Here is a 26,163-nt window from a genome sequence, read left to right on the forward strand (position 1 = left end):
TAGAGCAGCGGAAATCTCCTCCCAAAACCATATATATTTTTGAAAATACAGCAAATACAACTAATCCTAAAAGAGAGACCAGAAGACACAGGACAACAGCCAGACTACATCCACACCTGCGAGAACCCAGCGCCTCGCGAAGGGGGTAAGATACAAGCCCCAGCCCGGCAGGAACCGAGTGCCCCTCACCCCAGCTCCCAGCAGGAGGATAGGAGTCGGAGCAGGGAGGGAGAGAGAGCCCAGGACTGCTGAACACGCAGCACTAGCCATCCGCACTGGAGCGCAGACACACAGTGCGTGCGTGGGGTGCTGGAAACTAGGGAAACAGGACAGTAATACCTGTGAGCAGATCCCTGCAGCCGGCGCACCCGGGACAAAGAAAAGTGAGTGCTTTTTGAAAGTCTTAAAGGGACAGGGACCCCACAGCTGGACAGAAGTGCCCCGGGACACTTAGCCCAGCAGCTGGGAATCCCGGGGAACTCTGGGTGCCCGAACCCCCGCAGCACAGCTTGGAGGCCCCTCACCGCGATAAACAGCCTCCCTCCTGTTCCCCCTCCAATGCGGCTCTGCCATATTGGAGAAGCAGCCTGAGGCAGGCCATGCCCACAGCAACTGCAGAGCTAAATAAACTCCATAGCGGCCAGGCAAGATCAGAAGCCCCATCTGCACACAGCTGCCCAGCACAAGCCGCTAGAGGCCACTGTTCTCCCAGGAGAGGAAGGCCACAAACTGGCAAGAAGGGACTTTCTCTTACCCAACACACATGCCAGCTCCCCACAAATATATCTATCACCATGAAAAGGCAGAAGAAATTGATACAGACCAAGATCACAGAGGCAAACCCTGAGAAGGAGATAGACCTAACCAGTCTTCCTGAAAAAGAATTAAAAATAAAGCTCATAACCATGCTGATGGAGCTGCAGAGAAATATGCAAGAGCTAAGGGATGATGTCCGGAAGGACATTACAGAAATGAGACAATCTCTGGAAGGATTTATAAACAGAATGGATAAGATGCAAGAGGCCATTGATGGAATAGAAACCAGAGAACAGGAACACATAGGAGCGGACGCAGAGAGAGATAAAAGGATCTCCAGGAATGAAACAATATTAAGAGAACTGTGTGACAAATCCAAAAGGAACAATATCTGCATTAGAGGAGTACCAGAAGAAGAAGAGAGAGAAAAAGGGATAGAAAGTGTATTTGAAGAAATAATTGCTTTGGTGAAGGGGGGAACCTAGTAAACATAATGTTCTTTCTGTAATTGTAGATTAATGATACCAAAATAAAAATAATAAAAATGTAAAAAAAAAAAGAAAAGAAATAATTGCTGAAAACTTCCCCAAACTGGGGGAGCAAATCATCGATCAAACCATGGAAGTGTACAGAAACTCCCAACAGAAAGGACCCAAGGAGGACAACACCAAGACACATAATAATTAAAATGGCAAAGATCAAGGACAAGGACAGAGTTTTAAAGGCAGCTAGAGAGAGGAAAAAGGTCACCTACAAAGGAAAACCCATCAGGCTATCATCAGACTTCTCAACAGAAACCTTACAGGCCAGAAGAGAATGGCATGATATATTTAATGCAATGAAAGAAAAGGGCCTTGAACCAAGAATACTGTATCCAGCACGACTCTCATTTAAATATGAAGGAGGGATTAAACAATTCCCAGACAAGCAAAAGTTGAGGGAATTTGCCTCCCACAAACCACCTCTACAGGGTATTTTAGAGGGACTACTCTAGATGGGAGCACTCCTAAGAGTAAATAGATGTCACCAGAGAAAATAAAATCACAGCAAAGAAAGCAGACCAAGCAAATACTAACTAAAGGCTAAAAGTAAAATCAACTACCCACAAAAGCAGTTAAAGGAAGCACAAAAGAGCACAGAATAAAACAACCAACATATAAAGAATGGAGGAGGAGGAATAAGAAGGGAGAAAAATCAAGAATGACCTGACAGTGTTTAAAATAGCTCAATAAGTGAGTTAAGTTAGACAGTAAGATACTAAAGAAGCCAACCTTGAACCTTTGGCAACCACGAATCTAAAGCCTGCAATGACAATAAGTACATATCTTTCAATAATCACCCTAAATGTAAATGGACTGAATGCACCAATCAAAAGACACAGAATAATAGGATGGATAAAAAAGCAAGACCCACATCTATGCCACTTACAAGAGACTCACCTCATACCCGAAGACTATAGGAACAATGAAAGACTGAAGGAACAAAACAGCAGCAGAATCATAGAACCTAAGAATGGACTAACAGTTACCAAAGGGAAAGGGACTGGGGAGAAAGGGAGGGATAAGGGTGGGGAAAAAGAAAGGGGACATTATGATTAGCATGTATAATGTGGGGGGGGCTATGGGGAGGGCTGTGTAACACAAAAGACAAGTAGTGATTCTACAGCATCTTACTACACTGATGGACAGTACTGTAATGGGGTTAGGTGAAGGGGGGACCCTAGTAAATATAATATTCTTCATGTAATTGTAGATTAATGACAACAAAATAAATAAATCAATTAATTTAATAAATGAATGAATGAATAAATAAATAAAAATGAATGAATGAGTGAATGATTGATTGATTGACTGATTGATTGATTGATTGATTGATTGAAAAGATTACCAGATAGGAAACAAAGCATGCCAGTAGGATGGCACAGCCATGTCTGTTCTGCAAGAGTCCCCATTGCAGAGCTCCCAAGTGGCAACCTGGAAATGAATACGTGCCAATAAGGGTGGTAACCACTCTGGCCTACAAGCCCCAGGACCCATAAGAGTCAATTATTTGTTTTAATAACCCATGGGTGTAGCTTCCAGGGGTCCTGGTAAGAATCACACCCAGTCAAAAGAGTTGCAGGTCACTTATGGAAGCCCTAAGCTTTGTCTTCCCGCTAGATGTTCATAGATCACTCAGAGTTCTCCTAGTGTAGATGCAGTTGACCAATGAGGGTCACTTTTACCATAAGTTATATGACCTGGTAACACAGGTGTCATTCCATTTTGTCATGTTTCCAGGAAAACAAAACTAGGAAAGGTGACCTGACACCAAGGTCTGTTGCCTGCATACAAGTTATATAGAGGTTTCATTAACTCTTTACTCACAGGTTCTTAAAATTTTTCTAGTTTAACAAGGTAGTTTTATATAGCACCTATCATTTAATGGACATTATGTGCCAAATTATGTATCTTTAATCGTCATGACAACCACCCACTCTTTAAGCTATCCTTGTGCCCATTTTACAGTTGAGAAAGCTGAGGCACACAAATAAGAGACTTGCCCAAAGTCCCTTAAGTAGAGATAATAAAGGGAAGATTCAAATCCAGATGATCTGGCTCATACAGGAACTGACGGTTGGTGGGAAAGGCATCATAGGGCTGTGATATTCTTCCTACCCTGGTGTTCACAAATTCACAGCAAAGCTAGGTAAGCAACCTAGAATTTGTCCAATGTAAACCACACTGGTTCATAAGAAATACTACTAGGAATGATAAATGAAGCAAAGTAGGTAAAAGAACAGATTTAAGATATCCAACAAGGATTAATTTTTGTTCTCAGGAAGATTCATTGAAGCCTTTCTTCTTAAGGCTTTTTCATGGTCAAAAATAATCTTAGATTTTGACTTACCTAAAACCTATAAATGAGAAGAACTATACTGGCAAAAGCAAGGATTCTTCACCTAAGGTGCATGGTTAGAATCCAGGGAGTACATATGAACTAGATGGAAGAAGTTGTAGATCTCTACTTTGACCTAACTACTTATTTTCGTGTGTCCTTTAGTTATGAACATAGACAGCAAACCATGGTACTGTTGCCAGTGCCCTGTGACTCTGTCGTCCTAGGAGAGCACAGGTTGTTCATGCATTATGTTTGTCGCAGATTTCTTGAAATATCATTTATGCCCATCCTACTTCAATATTACAGGTTACTAGATTTTCCACTAGATCTTACCTTCAGTGTATTGATACACATTATTACATCATACATTTTAATATTTTAATAATTGTTGCAATATAAATTATTGCCTTTGTAATTCCATGTATTTATTTTCATATTTAAAAATATTCTCAGAAGAGGTCTGTAAGCTTCGCCAAAATGCTGAAAGGAGGAGAGTCCATGCCACAAAAAAGAGTTAACACCTGGACTAGAGGAAGTTCATAAGGTGAAAGAGAGTTCAGGCCCTGGTGCCTCTCCATATGTAGAATTGACCATATGTATTAGCCATGTGTAGAATCTAGCTTGTGGATTTTAAATCTGTAGATTTTCCTGGGAGTGAAAATGAAGAAATACTTTAATCTAAATTGACACACAGAATAAAAACAGTATTAAGAATTAATAACCTTAGTAGTAATACTAACACCTTAAGGTGACCACTCAACTATGACACCAGTATAATTCGACTTAAATATTATGACATGATGTTTTCCCCTGGTTCACCCACTCTTTTTCTGTTTTCTTCAGGAAACTGACGGTAATGACGTAAAAAGCCCTACATGGCAAGACATAGAAATTGAAGAAGATATGCCAACACTTTCTCTGCAAATGCACCCTGAAATTCCAGAACAAGGTGCAAAGTCTTCAATAGAGTCCCCTTTGCCTCAGGTATATGCGACTGGTACAGAATGGTGCCTTGAAGGAAAACTCAAAACAAGTCTAAGCAATCATGATGAAGAGTTATGTGTCGTAGATCATGTGGGACCTAAAGCCAGAGTTCCCTGCTCTGGAGAAGCTGCAGTTAATAATTATGACAAAACAGAGAATGGGTGTACTATATCAGGTATAACTCAGGTAATTGGAAATAACACAGTTGAAACAGAAAATGAAGGGTCTCACCTACTAATCAGTAAAGATATTTCCAAAAGAAAAAACCAGGAATCTTCGTTTGAAGGAGTCGGGGATCCATGCTTTTCTGCAAAAAGAAAGAAAACAATCCCCAAAGCTTCCTCAGACCAAGAGGAAACAGAAATGAATTTTGCCCAAAAACTGATAGATTTGGAACATTTGCTTTTTGAGAGACATAAACAAGAAGAACAGGACAGGTTATTAGCATTGCAGCTTCAGAAAGAGGTAGATAAAGAACAAGTGACGCCAAACCGGCAAAAAGGATCCCCAGGTCAGTATCAGTTGCGTCCTACGTCCTCACCTCCAAGCAAAGTGCAAAATGGACAGAGGAAGAATTCCGAAGATAGGAACTTCAAAAGGCAAACTGATACAGAGGATCCAAAACCTCACAGAGGCTCAAAAAATGAGAATTGGCAACCTTCTTTTAAGGTTCAGTTGAAACATTCGGTTGATGTTGGTGGAAGAAAGATGCCAAATTCTACTAGAGATAATTGTAGTGTATCTAAAAATACTCGTTCCCTACAGCCTAATAAGTCACAGAAAAGTATTTTTCAGATGTTTCAGAGGTACACAAAGTAATGCATGGGTAAAAGATGGGTGTTCTATACTCTGGTAAAGTAGGATTGGGAAACTCCTTTCTATCATTGAATCTATAAATTTTTCATTAATTCCTCTCTGGACACATTTCTTGTCCTTAATTAAAGGACTGTGGGGTTGTAAGGGAGGAATATAGAAATATGCTTCTACTAACTCAGTCATAAAGAGTGCCAACCATTTCCTTCATGATAACTGATATGCCATACCTTACGGGTATAAAATGCTTTGGCCAACTCCCAAGAAATCTTTGAAGTGCCATTCTCTTTCCTCAAAGTGCATGTTTTATGGCCTTTGCTCACCTTTTGTCCTGACTAGTAATTAAAGCAATATTACATTATACCAAGTAGTTAAGGAATCCAGGCAGGGTTTGAAATCTAAGTTTTCTTGCTATTTTTCCATATACTTGAAATTCATCTTCCCTAACACTAAAGTAATCCAGTTTCCATCTTTTTCAGTTATTTTGAGCATTATAGCATTTTCTTTGATTTCAAATGGGTTAGATGAACATGAAATCACAAAAGTTATGAATATATTATTAACAGGAAACTAGATGCTTGATGCAAAAGGAGTTAAAGAGTTGGGATGAGGCTGGGTTGGGTAGATTGACAGTTGGGAAGCATGGACTGAGTGACTGATCAGAAACTCGGGCCAGGATGGAGTAGCAGGTGTAGTTTGGCAGAGCAATCTCTCTCGTCCTTTCTTAGCTAAAACAATGACACAAAACATTTGGGTTTTACAGCTTTCACACCATAGTTTCTAGTGTCACCATCAAAATTAGTTACTGAATTACTTGAAATTTTGAAGATGCACATTTCTGTTAATCTGCTCTTCCATAAAAAATAAAATTGGAATTTACTGTAGGAGAGTTATATCACAATACCCTATGTTGTGGAACTTGAGACTTAACCATGTTTATTTCCATGTCATCAGTTGTACTGATACTGACTTACTTGTATTGATGGACAAAAATTAAAAGTATAATACTTGGGTTTTGCCCTGTCTTACCCTTGAAAGTTAAATCAGAAGGCAATGACGTCCTTTCGTGAAATTTGACTATTAATCTTTTGTTTTATTAATATGAATAACTGAGCAAACAATAACAGTTTTAACAGCATTTCTGTTGTCTATTATCCATCCTTTTAAGGTAAAAATACAATAAAATGTCCTACAGAAAATGCTAGCTTAAATTTGTCAAAATTTTTATACATTATTGAGGTTTTTTTCCCCTCCAAATTTCTTATAACTGAAATTCTGTTAATCTTTGCATATTTGATGGTATCTATTTCAATATTGGGTAATTATGGGTGGAATTTTGATGCTAACTTAAAATTTAGTTCGCCCTTTTTTTTTTGAGAGGGCACCTCTCATATTTATTGATCAAATGGTTGTTTACAACAATAAAATTCTGTATAGGGGACTCAATGCACAATCATTAATCAACCCCAAGCCTAATTCTCAACAGTCTCCAATCTTCTGAAGCATAACGAACAAGTTCTTACATGGTGAACAAGTTCTTACATAGTGAATAAGTTCTTACATGTTGAACAGTGCCAGGGCAGTCATATCACAGAAACTTTCGGTTTTGATCACGCATCATGAACTATAAACAATCAAGTCAGATATGATTATTCATTTGATTTTTATACTTGATTTATATATGAATCCCATATTTCTCCCTTATTTTATTTTATTATTTCTTTTAAATAAAATGCTGAAGTGGTAGGTAGATGCAAGATAAAGATAGAAAGCATAAGTTAGTACTATAAGAAGGCAAGTGTAGATGATCAGGTGTGTGCCTATAGACTAAGTATTAAACCAAGCTAGACAAGGGCAGCAAAACATCCACGGATGCAGAAGATTTCTCTCAAAACCGGGGGTGGGCGGGGGAGGTGAGGTTCTAAGCCTCACCTCTGTTGACCCCCAATTTCTCACCTGATGGACCCCCTGTGACTGTGCCTGTCTTAGGTTGTTCCTCCCTTGAGGAATCTTACCCGTCTCTAGCTAACCAGCCATCTTCCCGGGCCATACAGGGAAATGTAAATTTGGTGAGAGGAAAGCAATATTCTTTGAAAAGGTTAGCTTTTGCAGATTTATGCCCTGTGGCTTCTATGCCCTAGTTTGCCCTTTTTAAAAAAAAGGTGATTGCCTTCTGAGTAATAACTGTAATGAAGTGTAGTCAGAAACTAACCAAATCTGTCTAAAATAAACTAAAATCTATTATCATCAAAGTAGTATTTTTCTAAGAGCAATTTCACTTTACGTTTTAGGGTAGACATTGCCAGAACTCCTCAAATTAAAAGTTATGTAATTAAATCTTCCTGGAATAGCCCATGACCAAAAAGGGGGGAAAATAGTGTGACAATTTAGGATTTATATATTTAACCACTGATTCGTCTGTGAAGACGTCTTCCTGACTAAAGTTGGTTTTAAGGTAAATTTTAATTTCTCTGTTAGGCTTTCTGGTAGTCCTGCCATGTATGTATGCCTTTTCATTAGAAACTGATGTTCTATGTTGGTCATTAGGATGTTTTACTTTTTCTTCTCATTGTTGTGGAAGGGGTATGAGTATTTTGTTTCACAGGAAGTACTAAAACTGCAGAGGTTTAGAATCTGAAAAGTAAAATAATCATAAGAAATAAAGTGGACATTTATATTTTACCACAATTAAAAATAAAAATTAAAAGTTCTATATAACGATCAAAGGAAAATTGGAGGACTTGGCAAACTGGAGAGGAAATAGATGCAATTCACAAAGAGCTAAATTTCCTTTATGTAAAGTTACTGCTGATACATTAAAAAATGGTAACAAACAAGGAAAATTAGAAAAGCTTATGTTCCCAAAGAAACAGTTCTCAGGAAAGATAAATGGCTCTTAAATATGCAAAAATATGAATATCACTTACATTAATGCTAGTATTTTTCTACCATTCGTAAAGAGGAAGGTGCTTTTGTTTTTGTGTGTATATGTGTGGGATTTTTTCCTTGGCAAGAATGTGGGGAAATTGGCACTCATGTTGCTTGGTATATGAATACAAAATTAAAAATTCCAATGGAGTTAAACTTGGTAACTATATCTCTAGAAATTTCTTAAAGCTGTCTTCACATGTGTTTAGACTGGTATGTGCAGAACATGTTTGTGTGGCATTTTTTGTAATAAGCTTAGCAACAACCTTAATGCATCAATAGACACTAGATAAATGATACAGTGGAACACTATACAGTGATTAAACAAAAAAAACCACTTTATGGGTATGAAAAGAACTAGAAGATACAGAATTAAAAATACAAGATGTAGAATAGCATATATAGTGTGCAACTATTTGTCAAAAATATATATGTGTATATATTTGCGTAAATTATCTCTGGAAAGAAACAGGCATTGCTGTGGAGAGAACCTGGGTGGCTGGGAGATAGGAGTGGAAGAATGAGTATCTACTATTTTATACTTTCTGAACTTTCCAATCATACTCAGTATATCATCTAGTCAAACTTTAAATGATCTTAAAAGTATTGCAGGATAAGGGAAGCTTATGCATCTCAGCCAACAACACTCTAGATGGTCTTTCTTTGCCTTTAAATTTTAATTCAGAAATGCTTTTTCAGTGTGAAAAAAATAGCATTGTGAATTTTTGGGAATAGCATTGTGAATGACTGAATTTATTTAGCTTTATACTATTTTTTAAATTTATTTGAAAGCAAAAATTATGCCTTTCAGGTAGCATTGCAGCAGACCTACAATCCTGCTGAGAACAATGAGAAAAGCCAGATAAAAATGTAAAATTGTCTACTTAAAAGCATCAGAGAATTACTGAAATAATGAGGACTAAATTTAGGAGCTAAGATTCTAGAGAAGGGAGAATTAAGAGGTGAACTGATGTTTGCAACTGAAAGGTGGTTTTGCTGGTAGCATGTTCCTGTTCTGAATCCAGGACAAGGATTAGAGCTGCTGCTGATGAACAGAAACTGGCAGAGCACTTGGCCTCATGAAGCTGGAGTGACAATATTGGAACTTGAAGGTCATCAAACACAGAGCTGGCTTTCCCATCAAGATAATTGCAGAACTTTGAAACTGGTCAAGGCAGAGCCTAAAAGCTTGAAAAGCAGAAAGATGTCTTCAGACTCAACAATGCTGGTGAAGACAGAAGACTAGAGTTCAGGCCCTAGCAGGGGCAGGAGGCCCGTGGAACACACCAAGGCGTCCGTTGAGAGCCCCAGCCCTGCATCTGTGAACTATATCCCAGTGGCCAGCACCACATGCCACCTGTTTCTATAGAGCCTGTGATTAAAGAATAGTTTTAAATGGCTTTTAGATTCCTTAGTTCACAAATATTTAATCCATAAGGAATTTAATTTGGAACTAGTAATTTGTGCATGAGTTTGGACCAAGGGTATACAGTGCAGGAGGGAAGAGAATTCCGTCCTTAACCTTGGTTTCTACCTGTATGACCTTAGTTGGGCTTTCATTACCTTGCTTTCTTAATTTATGAATGGGAGTCATGTAACCAAGTTACTGTCAAGAGTTAAGTATTATAGAGGACCTGACATAGGCCCTGACTCAAAAAAGAACCTTCATAAGTTCCTTCCCCTGACTGTTCTTCACCCCGCCTCCACCATTCCCACTTTGGGAAGAGTCTCCCTCCATCCAGTGACTGTGCTCCCGTGAGTCCCTAGATATGGCATCCAAGGAATTGCAGTTATCTTTTGTCTACTGATGAAGACTCCACTCACTTCTGCTAGATGTGTCCACAGCTCCCTGTGTCACAGGAGACCTTGTCCCTAGAGGAAACCAGTTCTTAGGGAGTACTTTGTGGCTGCCTTATTTGGTATGCATAATGGGGTATAAAATGCTAATAACTTCAGGAGATTAAAAAGATGGCAGTTGAGCTACTGCCATATGTTTAGCCATTTCTTTTTACTGAGTAGAAATCTTAATAAATACGACTTAAAATTTTGAGCCTGGCTTTTTACCCCCCACCCCCCAACCCCAGAATGTTTTGCCTTGTCTTGATAGGGTTTGGAGAACATGGACCCTGAGTTCAACATAGTTTCCTTACTTCACATTCTCCTTCACCTTGGCTTTTGTGGTCCCTGGCAGCTCCAGTTAGGCTCTATCTGCGAAACTAGTTCAATTCAGAAAACTTTCTCCAGTTGGGGATCATAAAGTGAGTGTCCACTTTTTGTATCCCTCCATATCTCTTAAGACCAAAAAAAAGGTTGGGTGTCTCTTTTTTTCCTGGAGGTTAGGCTGACTGACCATGGACTTTGCTGAGTCCCAGGATCGGGATGAGACCTCACCCTCTGCTCAGTTTATACTAGAAAAGGTAGGTTATACTGGATGTATTGCTTGAGATCCAAATAAGAAAACAAAAACCACAATAGGAATTTCAACAGAGGGTATACTGTATGGGTAATTGATTAGGTTTTGGAGCAAAAGGAACCCTGAGCACAAAGATAACTGCAGGAACTGATTGCCACCCTCAAAGCTGGGGAACAAGCTCGGTTTGGGTTACTAGAATGAGCTCAGGAGGAGGGAAAAAATGCAAAATATCGGCTTAAACACAAATGCCCAGGAGAGGTAAAACCTCACTAAGGAGCCATAGAGGAAAACTGGAGAGCCCTCCTGGTTATTTGATTTCTGTTGCCCTGATTCTATCCAAGTGTCCCCAGCTTGACCAGAGCAATGATTAGACAGTAAGGTTTGTGTCTGCCACACCATACACAATCACCTAAAGCCACCACCATTGTACCGAATCCCTACCAGCTTAACAATTCCTCACCTACAGGGATGCCAAGTACCAGACTCTGAATTTTCTGTAGAACATCCAGGTCTTGGGCATCACTAAATTCCCTGAGCTCTTAGGAGGGTGCGCCTCAGAAATAATAGAACACCATGATAAGATTTAAAGGAAGACATTTGAGTGAGTGAAATAGATCATAGTAACTCCAGAGCAAGCCTATTGCAGAAAATCAAATGACAGAAGAATTGCATAATAATTTTACCAAGAGGCACTGATTATACTAAATCAATTTGGTTTTAACGTGAGAATCTTTTCACTCCCAAAGAACTTAAAGTATTGTGATTTATACAACTACTCAGGATCTCAAGAATAGTTGTTTGGGAAAGTACCTTGTAAACAAAAAAATTACTTGATTCTTTATATTGGAAAATGCTTAGAAAATATTTAAAGCTCAAAATTACACTACCTAGTTCATTTTCAAAAGAAAATTCCTTCAGCATTGATAAAAGGTTTAATTGCCTAAGACTTGGGTCTTTAGAAGGGAAGAAGGGACAATTTTAATGTTGCATAATAGGAAAAGCCACCACAATGATGAGAGCAGACCAAACCATACCTATTTTCTTTAGCTTAAAAATATATATGTATCATGTATTTTTCTGAAACATTATTCTAAATTTGGGGCCTTTTTCATTAAATTATCTTTAAATATCAGAGTAATTTTGACATTTTACCTTAACTCTATGGAATGTGGTTTGCGGTTTTTTGCAGGGTCTTTTGAGAGCAATTACTACAGAAAATTTACTTTTAATGAGGTCATGGGATTTTTTTCTCTCAAAGTTCTAGGCCTATTTTGTATTTATTTTTCTGTTTGCATTATTTGCGTATTCTTCTGTGGAGTTGTTAGGCTTTCTTCCCAACTTCTAGGGGCTCTTTTTATTTTTATTTTTTTTTATTTTGGTATCGTTAATCTACAATTACATGAACGACATTATGTTTACTAGGCTCCCCCCCTTCACCAAGTCCCCCTCACATCCCTGTTCACACTCACTATCCTTCAACATAGTAAGATGCTGTAAAATCACTACTTGTCTTCTCTGTGTTGCACAGCCCACCCTGTGCCCCCCTAACACTATACATGCTAATCGTAATGCCCCCTTTCTTTTCCCACCCTTATCCCTCCCCACCCGTCCTTCCTAGTCCCTTTCCCTTTGGTAATTGTTAGTCCATTCTTGGGTTCTGTGCTTCTGCTGCTATTTTGTTCCTTCAGTTTTCTTTTCTTATACTCCACATGACTGAAATCATTTGGTACTTGTCTTTCTCCACCTGGCTTATTTCACTGAGCATAATATCCTCTAGCTCCATCCATGTTGTTGCAAATAGTAGGATTTGTTTTTTTCTTATGGCTGAGTAATATTCCATTGTGTATATGTACCACATCTTCTTTATCCATTCATCTACTGATGGACATTTAGGTTGCTTTCCTATCTTGGCTATTGTAAACAGTGCAGTGATAAACATAGGGGTGCATCTGTCTTTTTCAAACTGAGTGCCGCATTTTTGGGGTAAATTCCTAGAAGTGGAATTCCTGGGTCAAATGGTATTTCTATTTTGAGGAACCTCCGTACTGCTTTCCACAATGGTTGAACTAATTTACATTCCCACCAGCAGTGTAGGAGGGTTCCACTTTCTCCACAACCTCGCCAACATTTGGTGTTATTTGTCTTTTGGATGGTAGCCATCCTTACTGGTGTGAGATGATATCTCATTGTGGTTTTAATTTGCATTTCTCTGATGACAAGCGATGTGGAGCATCTTTTCATGTGTCTGTTGGCCATCTGAATTTCTTCTTTAGAGAACTGTCTATTCAGCTCCTCTGCCCATTTTTTAATTGGATTATTTGCTTTTTGTTTGTTGAGGTGTGTGAGCTCTTTTTTGGATGTCAACCCTTTATCGGATCTGTCATTTACGAATATATTCTCCTATACTGTAGGATACCTTTTTGTTCTATTGACAGTGTCCTTTGCTGTACAGAAGCTTTTCAGCTTGATATAGTCCCATTTGTTCATTTTTACATTTGTTTCCCTTGCCCGGGGAGATATGTTCAAGAAGAGGTCATTCATGTTTATGTCTAAGAGATTTTTGCCTATGTTTTTTTCTAAGAGTTTTATGGTTTCAAGACTTAATTCAAGTCTTAGATCCATTTCGAATTTAACTTTTGTGTAAGGGGTTAGACAGTGATCCAGTTTCATTCTCTTACATGTAGCTGTCCAGTTTTGCCAGCACCATCTGTTGAAGAGACCGTCATTTCCCCATTGTATGTCCATGGCCCCTTTATCGAATATTAGTTGACCATATATGTTTGGGTTAATGTTTGGAGTCTCTATTCTGTTCCATTGGTCTGTGTCTCTGTTCTTGTGCCAGTACTAAATTGTTTTGATTACTGTGGCTTTGTAGTAGAGCTTGAAGTTGGGGAGCGAGATTCCCCCCCACACGCTTTATTCTTCCTTCTCAAGATTGCTTTAGCTATTCGAGGTCTTTGGTGTTTCCATATGAATTTTTTAACTATTTGTTCCAGTTCATTGAAGAAAGCTGTTGGTAATTTGATAGGGATTGCATCGAATCTATATATTGCTTTGGGAAGAATGGCCATTTTGACGATATTAATTCTTCCTAGCCAGGAGCATGGGATGAGTTTCCATTTGTTAGTGACCTCTTTAATTTCTCTTAAGAGTGTCTTATAGTTTTCAGGGTATAAGTCTTTCACTTCCTTGGTTAGGTTTATTCCTAGGTATTTTATTGTTTTTGATGCTATTGTGAATGGAATTGTCTTCCTGATTTCTCTTTCTATTAGTTCATTGTTAGTGTATAGGAAAGCCACAGATTTCTGTGTGTTAATTTTGCATCCTGCAACTTTGCTGAATTCTGATATTAGCTCTAGTAGTTTTGGAGTGGAGTCTTTAGGGTTTTTATGTACAAGATCATGTCATCTGCAAATAGTGACAGTTTAACTTCTTCTTTACCAATCTGGATTCCTTGTATTTCTTTGTTTTGTCTAATTGCTGTGGCTAGAACCTCCAGTACTATGTTGAATAACAGTGGGGAGAGTGGGCATCCCTCTCTTCTTCCCGATCTCAGAGGAAAAGCTTTCAGCTTCTCGCTGTTCAGTATGATGTTAGCTGTGGGTTTGTCATATATGGCCTTTATTATGTTGAGGTACTTGCCCTCTATACCCATTTTGTTGAGAGTTTTTATCATGAATGGATGTTGAATTTTATCGAATGCTTTTTCAGCGTCTGTGGAGATGATCATGTGGTTTTTGTCCGTTTTGTTGATGTGGTGGATGATGTTGATGGATTTTTGAATGTTGTACCATCCTTGCATCCCTGGGATGAATCCCACTTGGTCATGGTGTATGATCCTTTCGATGTATTTTTGAATTCGGTTTGCTAACATTTTGTTGAGTATTTTTGCATCTACATTCATCAGGGATATTGGTCTGTAGTTTTCTTTTTTGGTGGGGTCTTTGCCTGGTTTTGGTATTAGGGTGATGTTGGCTTCATAGTGTGAGTTTGGGAGTATTCCCTCCTCTTCTGTTTTTTGGAAAACTTTTAGGAGAATGGGTATTATGTCTTCTCTGTATGTCTGATAAAATTCTGAGGTAAATCCATCTGGCCCAGGGGGTTTTGTTCTTTGGTAGTTTTTTTATTACTGTTTCAATTTCCTTGCTGGTAATTGGTCTGTTTAGATTTTCTGTTTCTCTCTGGGTCACTCTTGGAAAGTTGTATTTTTCTAGGAAGTTGTCCATTTCTCCTAGATTTCCCAGCTTGTTAGCATATAGGTTTTCATAGTACTCTCTTACAGTTCTTTGTATTTCTGTGGGGTCCGTCGTGATTTTTTCCTTTCTCCTTTCTGATTCTGTTAATGTGTGTTGACTCTCTTTTCCTCTTAATAAGTCTGGCTAGAGGCTTATCTATTTTGTTTATTTTCTCGAAGTACCAGCTCTTGGTTTCGTTGATTTTTGCTATTGTTTTATTCTTCTCAATTTTATTTATTTCTTCTCTGATCTTTATTATGTCCCTCCTTCTGCTGACCTTAGGCCTCTTTTGTTCTTCTTTTTCCAATTTCGATAATTGTGACATTAGACCATTCATTTGGGATTATTCTTCCTTCTTTAAATATGCATGGATTGCTATATACTTTCCTCTTAAGACTGCTTTTGTTGTATTCCACAGTACAGGGGGTTTGTGTTGTTGTCGTTTGTTTCCATATATTGCTAGATCCGCATTTTGATTTGGTCATTGATCCATTGATTATTTAGGAGCGTGTTGTTAAGCCTCCATGTGTTTGTGAGCCTTTTTACTTTCTTTGTACAGCTTATTTCTAGTTTTATGCCTTTGTGGTCTGAAAAGTTAGTTGGTAGGATTTCAATCTTTTGAAATTTACTGAGGCTCTTTTTGTGGCCCAGTATGTGGTCTATTCTGGAGAATGTTCCATGTGCACTTGAGAAGAATGTGTATCCTGTTGCTTTTGGATGTAGAGTTCTGTAGATGTCTATTAGGTCCATCTGTTCTAGTGTGTTGTTCAGTGCCTCTGTGTCCTTACTTATTTTCTGTCTGTGGATCTGTCCTTTGGAGTGAGTGGTGTGTTGAAGTCTCCCAGAATGAATGCATTGCATTCTATTTCCTCCTTTAATTCTGTTAGTATTTGTTTCACATATTTTGGTGTTCCTATATTGGGTGCATATATATTTATAATGGTTATATCCTCTTGTTGGACTGAGCCCTTTATCATTATGTAATGTCCTTCTTTATCTTTTGTTACTTTATTTTGAAGTCTATTTTGTCTGATACTAGTATTGCAACACCTGCTTTTTTCTCTCTGTGGTTTGCATGAAATATCTTTTTCCATCCCTTGACTTTAAGTCTTTGCATGTCTTTGGGTTTGAGGTGAGTCTCTTGTAAGCCGCATATGGATGGGTCTTCCTTCTTTATCCATTCTATTACTCTGTGTCTTTTGATCAGTGCATTCAGTCCATTTACATTTAGGGTCATTATTGAAAGGTATGTACTTATTGCCATTGCAGGCTTTAAGTTTGTGGTTACCAAATGTTCAAGGTTAGCTTCTTTACTATCTTACTGTCTAACTTAACTCGCTTATTGAGCTATTATAAACACGGTCTGATGATTCTTTATTTCTCTCCCTTCTTATTCCTCCTCCTCCCTTCTTCATATGTTGGGTGTTTTGTTCTGTGCTCTTTTTCGGAGTGCTCCCATCTAGAGCAGTCCCTGTAGGATGCCCTGTAGAGGTGGTTTGTGGGAGGCAAATTCCCTCAACTTTTGCTTGTCTGGAAATTGTTTAATCCCACCATCATATTTAAATGATAGTCGTGCTGGATACAGTAATCTTGGTTTGAGGCCCTTCTGTTTCATTGCATTAAGTATATCATGCCATTCTCTTCTGTCCTGTAGGGTTTCTGTTGAGAAGTCTGATGATAGCCTGATGGGTTTTCCTTTGTAGGTGACCTTCATTTTCTCTCTGGCTGCCTTTAATACTTTGTCCTTGTCTTTGATCTTTGCCATTTTAATTATTATGTGTCTTGGTGTTGCCCTCCTTGGATCCCTTGTCATGAGAGTTCTGTGTACCTCTGTGGCCTGAGAGGCCATTTCCTCCCCTAGTTTGGGGAAGTTTTCAGCGATTATTTCTTCAAAGACACTTTCTATCCCTTTTTCTCTCTTCTTCTTCTGGTACCCCTATAATGCGGATATTGTTCCATTTTGATTGGTCACTCAGTTCTCTTAAAATCCTTTCATTCCTGGAGATCCTTTTATCTCTCGCTGCATCAGCTTCTCTGCGTTCCTGTTCTCTGTTTTCTAGTCCATTAATGGTCTCTTGCATCTCGTCCATTCTGTTTTGAAGTCCTTCCAGAGCTTGTTTTATTTCTGTGTTCTCCCTCCTTAGTTCTTGCATATTTCTTTGCAAGTCCATCAGCATGGTTATGACTTGTTTTGAATTCTTTTTCAGGAAGACTGGTTAAATCTATCTTCCCGGGTTCCTTTTCAGGGGAAGATGTAGAATATGTCAAAGCTGTCTGGGGTAGTCTTGTCTGGATCAAATTTTTTGCCTTTTCATGTTGATAGGTGGTGAGCTATTGGCTTTCTGTCATGTGGGAGAGCTAAGGCTTTCCACTTGCTCCTGGCCTCTTTACTGGGACAACTGCGACCCCTATTGGCTTGTGTTGGGCAATTGCGTGTAGACTGGGTCTTTGTATCTTGCCTGGCCAGTATGGTGGAAGCTCCCTTGCTGTGGGCATGGCCAGCCTCAGGCTTCTGCTCTGCTATGGTGGGGCCCCGGAGGGGTAATGGATGGGGGGCTGTTTGGCTGTTTACCTCTGTGAGGGGTCTCAGAGCTGTTGCCCAGGTGGTTTGTGCGCCCGGAGTTCCCTGGAATTACTAGCTGCTGGACTGTGACCTGGGATGCTTCTGTCCAGCTGTGGGGTCCCTGTCCCTTTAGGTAAGACTTTCAAAAAGCACTCGCTTTTCTTTGTCACAGGGTCACCAGCTTTGGGACCCGCTCACAGGTCTTACTGTCCTGCTTCCGTAGTTTCCAGCACCCCATGCATGCACTGTGTCTGCGCTCTGGTGCGGATGGCTAGGGCTGGGTGTTTAGCAGTCCTGGGCTCCCTCTCCCTCCCCGCTCCGACTCCTCTCCTCCCACCAGGAGCTGGGGTGAGAGGCGCTTGGGTTCCGCCGGGCCGGGGCTTGTATCTTACCCCTTTCACCAGGCACTGGGTTCTCGCAGGTGTGGATGTAGTCTGGCTGTTGTCCTGTGTCTTCTGGTCTCTCTTTTAGGATTAGTTGTATTTGTTGTGTTTTCAAAAATATATATGGTTTTAGGAGGAGATTCCTACTGTCCTATTCATGCTGCCATCTTGGCTCCACCCTAGGGGCTCTTTATATATTAGGAAAATTGACCCCTTCTTTGTAATATGTTACAAAAAAAATTTCCCCACGGGAATAAAAGAGACCCTACACTCCAAGGAAAAGATTGTTTTGTAGCCATGGTAATAAGTATCCACCAGAACAGGTTATAAACTTGTCTAATCAATCAATGACAATGTGGTTCATTAAACATACCTGTGAAAACCAACCAATGAGTTTGGTCTGAAAGTCTGCTAATCAGTAGTTGTCTCAAGCCACTAAACACACTTCCAAAACAATACCTTAATACCTCCCTATGTAAGATCAGTTTGCTTTGTGCAAGGCTGATCACATGACCACCAGCATACCTGCCCTTCACATAAGCACTAAACTCAGATTTGGGGCCTCAGTTATTGACTGCTGATCTCATACTTTGATACCAGCTTGTCATTTGTCATTTAACTTTGGTTATGAGGCTTTTCGTCTTGCCATACTGATTTTGCAATAATTTTTAAAAATGAGTTTTGAAATTTTTTGTTAGGATTTTCTCCACAACTATAAAGGTGTCGCCCTTGTCCCCTGCCCCCAATATGTGTGTCGTTTTATTTTTTATATTTCAATATTTGACTCATTTGATGTTTAACCTGGCATAAGGAATAAGATATGGCCTGGCTCTTTTCCCATTGTTTATGGAAAACAGCATTTTTTAGAAAGTGCGTAATTGCCACTAATCTCAGATGCCTACTTATTATATATTAAATTCCTATACATATAAGGTTCTATATCTGGATTTCCTATTCTGGTCCATTGGCATGCTATGCATTCATGCATTAATAGCCCACTTAATGACTGAAGTTTATGACAAGCAAGTTACCCCTCTTTGCTCTTTTTTTCTCACAATATGCTGGCTATTGTTATTTTTCTATATAAACCAGAACCCCATTCTGTTTCTGAAAGTCTCTTACCTCCAGCCATTTCCTTCCCTTCATCACCAGTGGCTGCTACCAAGGGGTAACTGCTCTGCTTTCAAAAGGGATCCCCTCTCATTTGCCATCACTGAGCTTCTATCATTTCCTCACCTTTCCTCTCTACTTGCCCCCTGACGCCCCCTCCAGCACTTATGCCCAGCTGTACTTGCTCTCAGATCTGTTCACAGGAGTTCCACAGAGAGTGGGACCCTAGCCTTCTGAAGACAAAAGCTTGCTGATGTTTTTCTGAGATTGGCCACTGTGGGGATCCTTTGATACTTCCCTTCATCCCTACTACGTCCTCTTTGGCTGCCCAGGTTGCTTGTTCTAGTAAAGAGTGTTTGAAGCCACGTTGGGGAGCCTCACTTAGCAAGGAGCTATAAATGGCTTCTAGAAGCTGAGGGCAGTCTCCAACCAAGAGCCGGCCAAAAACTGAAGTTTTGCTGCAGGGAATTGAACGCTGCCAGTAACCATGAAAGCAAGGAGCGGATCCTTCCCCCGTGGAGCCTCCGAAGGAGAATCCAGCCCTGGCCAACCCTTGATTGCAGCTTGTGAGATTCTAAACAGAAAATGGAGTTAAGCTGTGCCCAGAATCCTGACCGTGCAATAATACATTTGTGTTGTTTGAAGACCCTAGGATCACAGGGTTATGCATCAATAGTTAACTAAGGTCAGATGGCAGGGACTGAGAAACTGCTGAGCTTGAAAATGGCCTTTCGTCCCCATGAATGGCCACCCCCAAAAAACCTTCTCACAAGAGGTCTTGCTACTCTTTCCTTAAACTTACTAACCAGTATACCACATATTGCCCCTCAACCCTCCACGGTAAAGAAGTATTGGAAGGAAGAATTTTCTTCTACCCCTTGAGGTTCTTGTAGCTGGGCTAAGACTCAATTGACATGAGACAGATTAACAGGAGGAAAAAAAACAACCAAGGTTTAATTACCTACGTACAAGGAATTTATAGACATAGACTCCAAAGACAGGGAAAGTGAGGTACACATGTCATCCTGAACTAAGGAGAAAGGCTAGGGGACCGAGACTTGAAAGGAAAAGGGAAGAAAATTCACTGGAATATGAGAGTAAATATTAGTAATACTTGATGGACCACACAAAAACAATGGGGCACAGAGAGGACTTAGCCACATCCTTCCCTGGCTCCCACATCTCCTTCACATTGTAGCACAGTTATCTGGGGTGACAGATCTCCTGGATCAGTTCCCCTACCTTAGTCCATAGTTATCTGGGGTGACAGATCTCCTGGATCAGTTCCCCTACCTTAGTCCATAGTTATCTGGGGTGACAGATCTCCTGGATCAGTTCCTCTACCTTAGTCCTTGATTGTTTTCCACTCTAACATAACCTGCCCGCCACAGTGGCACATGCTGGGGCAGCCTCCCTTAGCCCCTATGGAGGGATGGGAGCAGCATCACGGCAGAAAGACACTTTCTTCTGTGATGTTTTACATGTATTGGTCTTTTATAACTTGGACATTAGTCAATGTGGGTAAAATTGCAATATTTCCAGACTCTCACCTGGCCTTAGTGTGTATCTCCATATCAGTAGGTGTTTCCAAGGGGTGGAAAGAAGTAGTCCATCTCCATATCAATAGGTATTACAAGGGCCAGCAAGGGCATATCTGGACCTGAGAGGTTGGGTTGGGCCCCTTTTTTGCTGCAGCCAGGTGGCGAGAGACATGGCAAGCAGAGGTAGATAACTGCTTGTAAGCAGTGAACAGTTCTCTCCCACTTTATTTCTCCCTTTGACTGATTTCGGTTTCACAGCTATTTTGCCCCGGGATTTTCCCCTGGAGTTACATCTGGCCATAGTTGGCAGGACTTCTGAACCTGAAATGTGTCACATGGGTACTACCCTTGGCCAAGCTACCTCTAGAGATGGTGGGGAGGCCCCAGTGGCTGCAGTGGTAGAGGGTACAGCTTCACCCAGGAGCACCCTATCTGTGGGGCTTCCAATTGGGGAGGCCCCTAGTGGGAAACTGGCCTAGGGTTAAGTACCTCCTAGATGGGTGGGGCCTTCCCCAGAACTGGGGAAGAGTGGCGACACCAGAAGCTGTGGAATTAGACCTCTGTGAAATAGAAGACTGCTTAGAGGCCCTGAGTGGCCATGTAGCTGCTGGGATTGTGGGATGTCTTTTCCTCAAAGATGGTGGAAAGGGTTACCGAGGAGAGAAAGAAACTTTGCCAGGATAGAAAGACACTTTGGCATTGCCAGGAAGAGCTGGGCAATGACCTACGGGATGCCCTTAAGAAAGAGAAACAGTTATTGAGAAGACAGGACAAGCTCCTGGAAGATATATTAGCAGTGAGGGCGGAGGCAGCAGGAAAAGCTACATTGCAGGAGGCCATGGGGGAGGGGGAGGAAAAAGCAGTGCCCTCAGCCCTGGGGATGATAGAGGAGATGTTGGGAGAGGATGAAGGGGTGGGGCCCTCAGCTGATCTGTTGCCAAGGCCACCGCCCAAAGCACCAGCCTCTCCCATATTAAAGGCCCACCCAATTGTAATTAAAAACTCAGGGGGAGAAGCCACCCCCTCCCCAAGTTGTGCAGCACTCCATGCTCTGGTCCTATACCCAGGATGAGCTGGTGGACATGAGCATCCACTTTTGGCTGCCAGTGGAACCTCTGCCTACGTGGCTTTTGCATCTCTGGAAGATAGGGGTGGAAAACATTGTTATGTTGAGGTATGAAATGGGTAGATTGGCTTTCCTGATGACTCACCCTTCCCTCCAGCAGCAGTTGCAAAGTGCCCATCACACCTCAGAGAATTGGGCATTTCTGGATTGGCTGACACTTGCCATCAGGGCACTTTGGCCTAATCAGAGTGATTTACCATACTTATCCACTAGTTGGAAAACATATGCAGAGCTCCAGCAGGTGTTACAGAAGCTGGGCATGAAAAATTCCATCTATAATATGGCCCCCTAGGGCCACGATGAGGAGTTGTTCACTGTAAGAAAGAGAAACCTGGTGCTTCATACGCCTCCCCCATCTCTCTTTGGGTCCCTAGTGACTATTCTTGCCCCCCACATAATGAGTGAGGCTCATATACTCATAACCCATAAGTGAGGCTACTCATACTTTAGCAGACCTGGGGGAGGTTGAAGCAATAAGAGCACGGAATATTTGGAACAAATACTTGGTGGGCCACCCAGAAACAATGGGGCACAGAGAGGACTTAGTATGGGCTATGACTGAAAGGAAAGGTGCAAAAGGCCCTGTGAAGGTCTTGAGGACCCAGATGTGGGTTGGTTTGATAGAAGCCGGGGTAGTGAAAGAAAAACTTAATGGGCAATCCGATAGGATCTTATTAGAACTGTGGCACCAATTAAAGACAGAGCAAGCAGTTCCAGCTGCTGAGGTCCAGGACACGGAAACGAGGCAAAACCCCATGTCCAGCCTGTGTCTCTGTAAGGCTTCCTGGGGACAGTACTCAGGCTCTGCCTGGGCCCTCACCCCCACAGGAGGATGATTGGGAGATGCAGTTTGACTGAAGGGAGGGTCAAGGCCCCCACCGTGGGGACCAGAGGTCACATGTAGAATTAGCAATTCATCAGTCCCCCAAAATGTACAATGTATCCTAGAACATGTGGACACAGCTGCTGAATGTTCTCTGAATTATGGCAACCCTGAGCATTTCCCTGGGACCCCTGCTGTGATAGATGGCTATGGGGGTGAGACAGTTAGAGTGAAGAAAGCCCAAATCCCATTGGGGATAGGGTGTTTACCCCCAAAGGAGTATACTATGTACATTTCTCCCATTCCAGGATATATTTTGAAAGTAGATGTCCTGAAGGGCCTCTGGTTACAGACCACTGCTGCTGAGTTCAGACTGAGGTTATGTGTGGCAAAGGTTGTTCTGAGGGGACATGCTCAGTATCCACCTGTAGCTCTTCCTGTACCTCAGCAGGTGACAAATACTAAGCAGTATAAATCCCTGGGGGACACGGAAATTGGAGAAACTCTACAGGAGTTGGAGAAGGTGGACATAATAAAGCCCACTCATACTCCTTTTAATCCCCCACTGTGACCAGTGAAAAAGCCAGACAGCTCCTGGTGTATGACTGTGGATTACAGGAAATTGAATAAAGTCACACCTCCTTTGCATGCCTTTATCCCCTCTAGAGCAGCTCTTATGGAAAGAATCAGTCATGAACTAGGGATGGATCATTATGCTGCGGACCCTGCTAATGCTTTCTTCTATATTGACATAGCACAGAGAAGGGAGGAACAGGTTGCCTTCATGTGAGAAGGCCAGAAGTGGACATTTACTATCCTTCCACAGGGATACCTCCACAGTCCCACCGTCTGTCATGAACTTGTAGCCCAGGACTTGGCCACATGGAAGAAACCACAAACGGTGTAGTTGTATTACTACGCTGATGATATTATGGTCACATCTGATTCTCTTTCAGATTTAGAAGGGGCAGTTTTGAGACTGCAGCAACATCTACAGGAGAAAGGATGGGCTGAGAATAGCACCAAGGTTCAGGGACCTGGTTTGTCTGGAAATTCTTGGGGGTCTGGGCCAGATGGATTCACCACTGAATTTCATCAGACATATAGAGAAGACATAATACCCATTCTCCATAAAGTTTTCTAAAAAACAGAAAGGGAGGGAATACATTCAAACTCATTCTATGAAGCCAGCATCACCCTAATACCAAAACCAGGCAAAGACCACACCAAAAAAGAAAATTACAGACCAATATCCCTGATGAACATACATGCAAAAATACTCAACAAAATATTAGCAGGCTGAATTCAAAAATACATCACGAGGATCATACACCATGCCCAAGTGGGATTCATCTCAGGAATGCAAGAATGGTACAACATTAAAAAATCCATCAACATCATCCACCACATCAACAAAAAGAAGGACAAAAACCACATGATCATCTCCATAGATGCTGAAAAAGCATTCGACAAAATTCAACATCCATTCATGATAAAAACTCTCAACAAAATGGGCATAGAGGGCAACTACCTCAACATAATAAAGGCCATATAAGATAAACCCACAGCCAACATCATACTGAGCAGCAAGAGGATGAAAGCTTTTCCTCTGAGATCGAGAAAAAGACAGGGATGCCCACTCTCCCCACTGTTATCCAACATAATACTGGAGGTCCTAACCACAGCAATTAGACAAAACAAAGAAATACAAGGAATCCAGATTGGTAAAGAAGAAGTTAAACTGTCACTATTTGCAGAAAACATGACATTGTACATAAAAAATCCTAAAGACTCCACTGCAAAACTACTAGAACTAAAAACGGAATTCAGCAAAGTTGCAGGATACAAAATTAACACACAGAAATCTGTAGCTTTCCTGTACACTAAAAATGAACTAATAGAAAGAGAAATCAGGAAAACAGTTCCATTCACAATAGCATCAAAAACAATAAAATACCTAGGAATAAACCTAACCAAGGAAGTGAAAGACCTATACCCTGAAAACTACAAGACACTCTTAAGAGAAATTAAAGAGGTCACTAACAAATGGAAACTCATCCCATGCTCCTGGCTAGGAAGAATTAATATCGTCAAAATGGCCATCCTTCCCAAAGCAATATACAGATTCGATGCAATCCCTATCAAATTACCAACAGTATTCTTCAATGAACTGGCACAAATAGTTCAAAAATTCATATGGAACCGCCAAAGACCCAGAATAGCCAAAGCAATCCTGAGAAGGAAGAATAAAGTGGGGGGGGATCTCGCTCCCCAACTTCAAACTCTACTACAAAGCCACAGTAATCAAGACAATTTGGTACTGGCACAAGAACAGAGCCACAGACAGGTGGAACAGAATAGAGACTCCAGACATTAACCCAAACATATATGGCCAATTAATATACGATAAAGGAGCTATGGACATACAATGGGGAAATGACAGTCTCTTCAACAGATGGTGCTGGCAAAACTGGACAGCTACATGTAAGAGAATGAAACTGGATCACTGTCTAACCCCATATACAAAAGTAAATTCGAAATGGATCAAAGACCTGAATGTAAGTCATGAAACTATAAAACTCTTAGAAAAAAACATAGGCAAAAATCTCTTGGACATAAACATGAGTGACTTCTTCATGAATATATCTCCCCAGGCAAGGGAAACAAAGGCAAAAATGAACAAGTGGGACTATATCAAGCTAAAAAGGACACCATCAATAGAACAAAAAGGTATCCTACATTATGGGAGAATATATTCATAAATGACAGATCCGATAAAGGATTGACATCCAAAATATATAAAGAGCTCACACACCTCAACAAACAAAAAGCAAATAATCCAATTAAAAAATGGGCAGAGGAGCTGAATAGACAGTTCTCTAAAGAAGAAAGCCAGATGGCCAATAGGCACATGAAAAGATGCTCCACACTGCTAATCATCAGAGAAATGCAAATTAAAACCACAATGAGATATCACCTCACACCAGTAAGGATTACCATCATCAAAAAGATAAACAATAACAAATGTTGGCAAGATTGAGGAGAAAGGAGAACCCTCCTACACTGCTGGTGGGAATGTAAATTAGTTCAACCATTGTGGAAAGCAATATGGAGGTTCCTCAGAATGCTCAAAATAGAAATACTAGTTGACCCAGGAATTCCACTTCTAGGAATTTACCCTAAGAATGCAGCACTCCAGTTTGAAAAAGACAGATGCACCCCTATGTTTATTGCTGCACTATTTACAATAGCCAAGATATGGAAGCAACCTAAATGTCCATCAGTAGATGAATGGATAAAGAAGATGTGGTACATATACACAATGCAATATTACTCAGCCATAAGAAAAAAACAGATCCTACTATTTGCAACAACATGGATGGAGCTAGAGGGTATTATGCTCAGGGAAATAAGCCAGGTGGAGAAAGAAAAGTACCAAATGATTTCACTCACATGTGGAGTATAAGAACAAAGGAAAACTGAAGGAACAAAACAGCAGCAGAGTCACAGAACCCAAGAATGGACTAACAGTTACCAAAGGGAAAGGGACTGTGGAGGATGGGTGGGAAGGGAGGGATGCGGACGGGGAAAAAGAAAGAGGGCTTTAT

General features: G+C 40.7%; 1 protein-coding gene across 5 annotated transcripts in view; it reads left to right on the top strand.

The window, feature by feature from the left end:
* RNF168 (ring finger protein 168) overlaps positions 1–26,163 on the top strand; it is a 96,312-nt gene that overhangs the window by 56,222 nt on the left and 13,927 nt on the right. For 3 of the 5 annotated variants that reach the window (XM_073231443.1, XM_037013172.2, XM_037013171.2), the window contains one exon: positions 4,480–10,411. The exons of 1 other annotated variant lie outside the window; for it this stretch is intronic. In XM_073231443.1, the coding sequence (XP_073087544.1) occupies positions 4,480–5,439 (960 nt within the window). In that variant the 3' untranslated portion in view covers positions 5,440–10,411. Of the gene's footprint in view, positions 1–4,479; positions 10,412–26,163 lie in introns of those variants that run through there. One more of the 5 variants, XM_073231445.1, reaches the window with a different exon arrangement.

The sequence above is a fragment of the Manis javanica genome, chromosome 3 (assembly GCF_040802235.1).
Source record: "Manis javanica isolate MJ-LG chromosome 3, MJ_LKY, whole genome shotgun sequence".
NCBI lineage: Eukaryota > Metazoa > Chordata > Mammalia > Pholidota > Manidae > Manis > Manis javanica.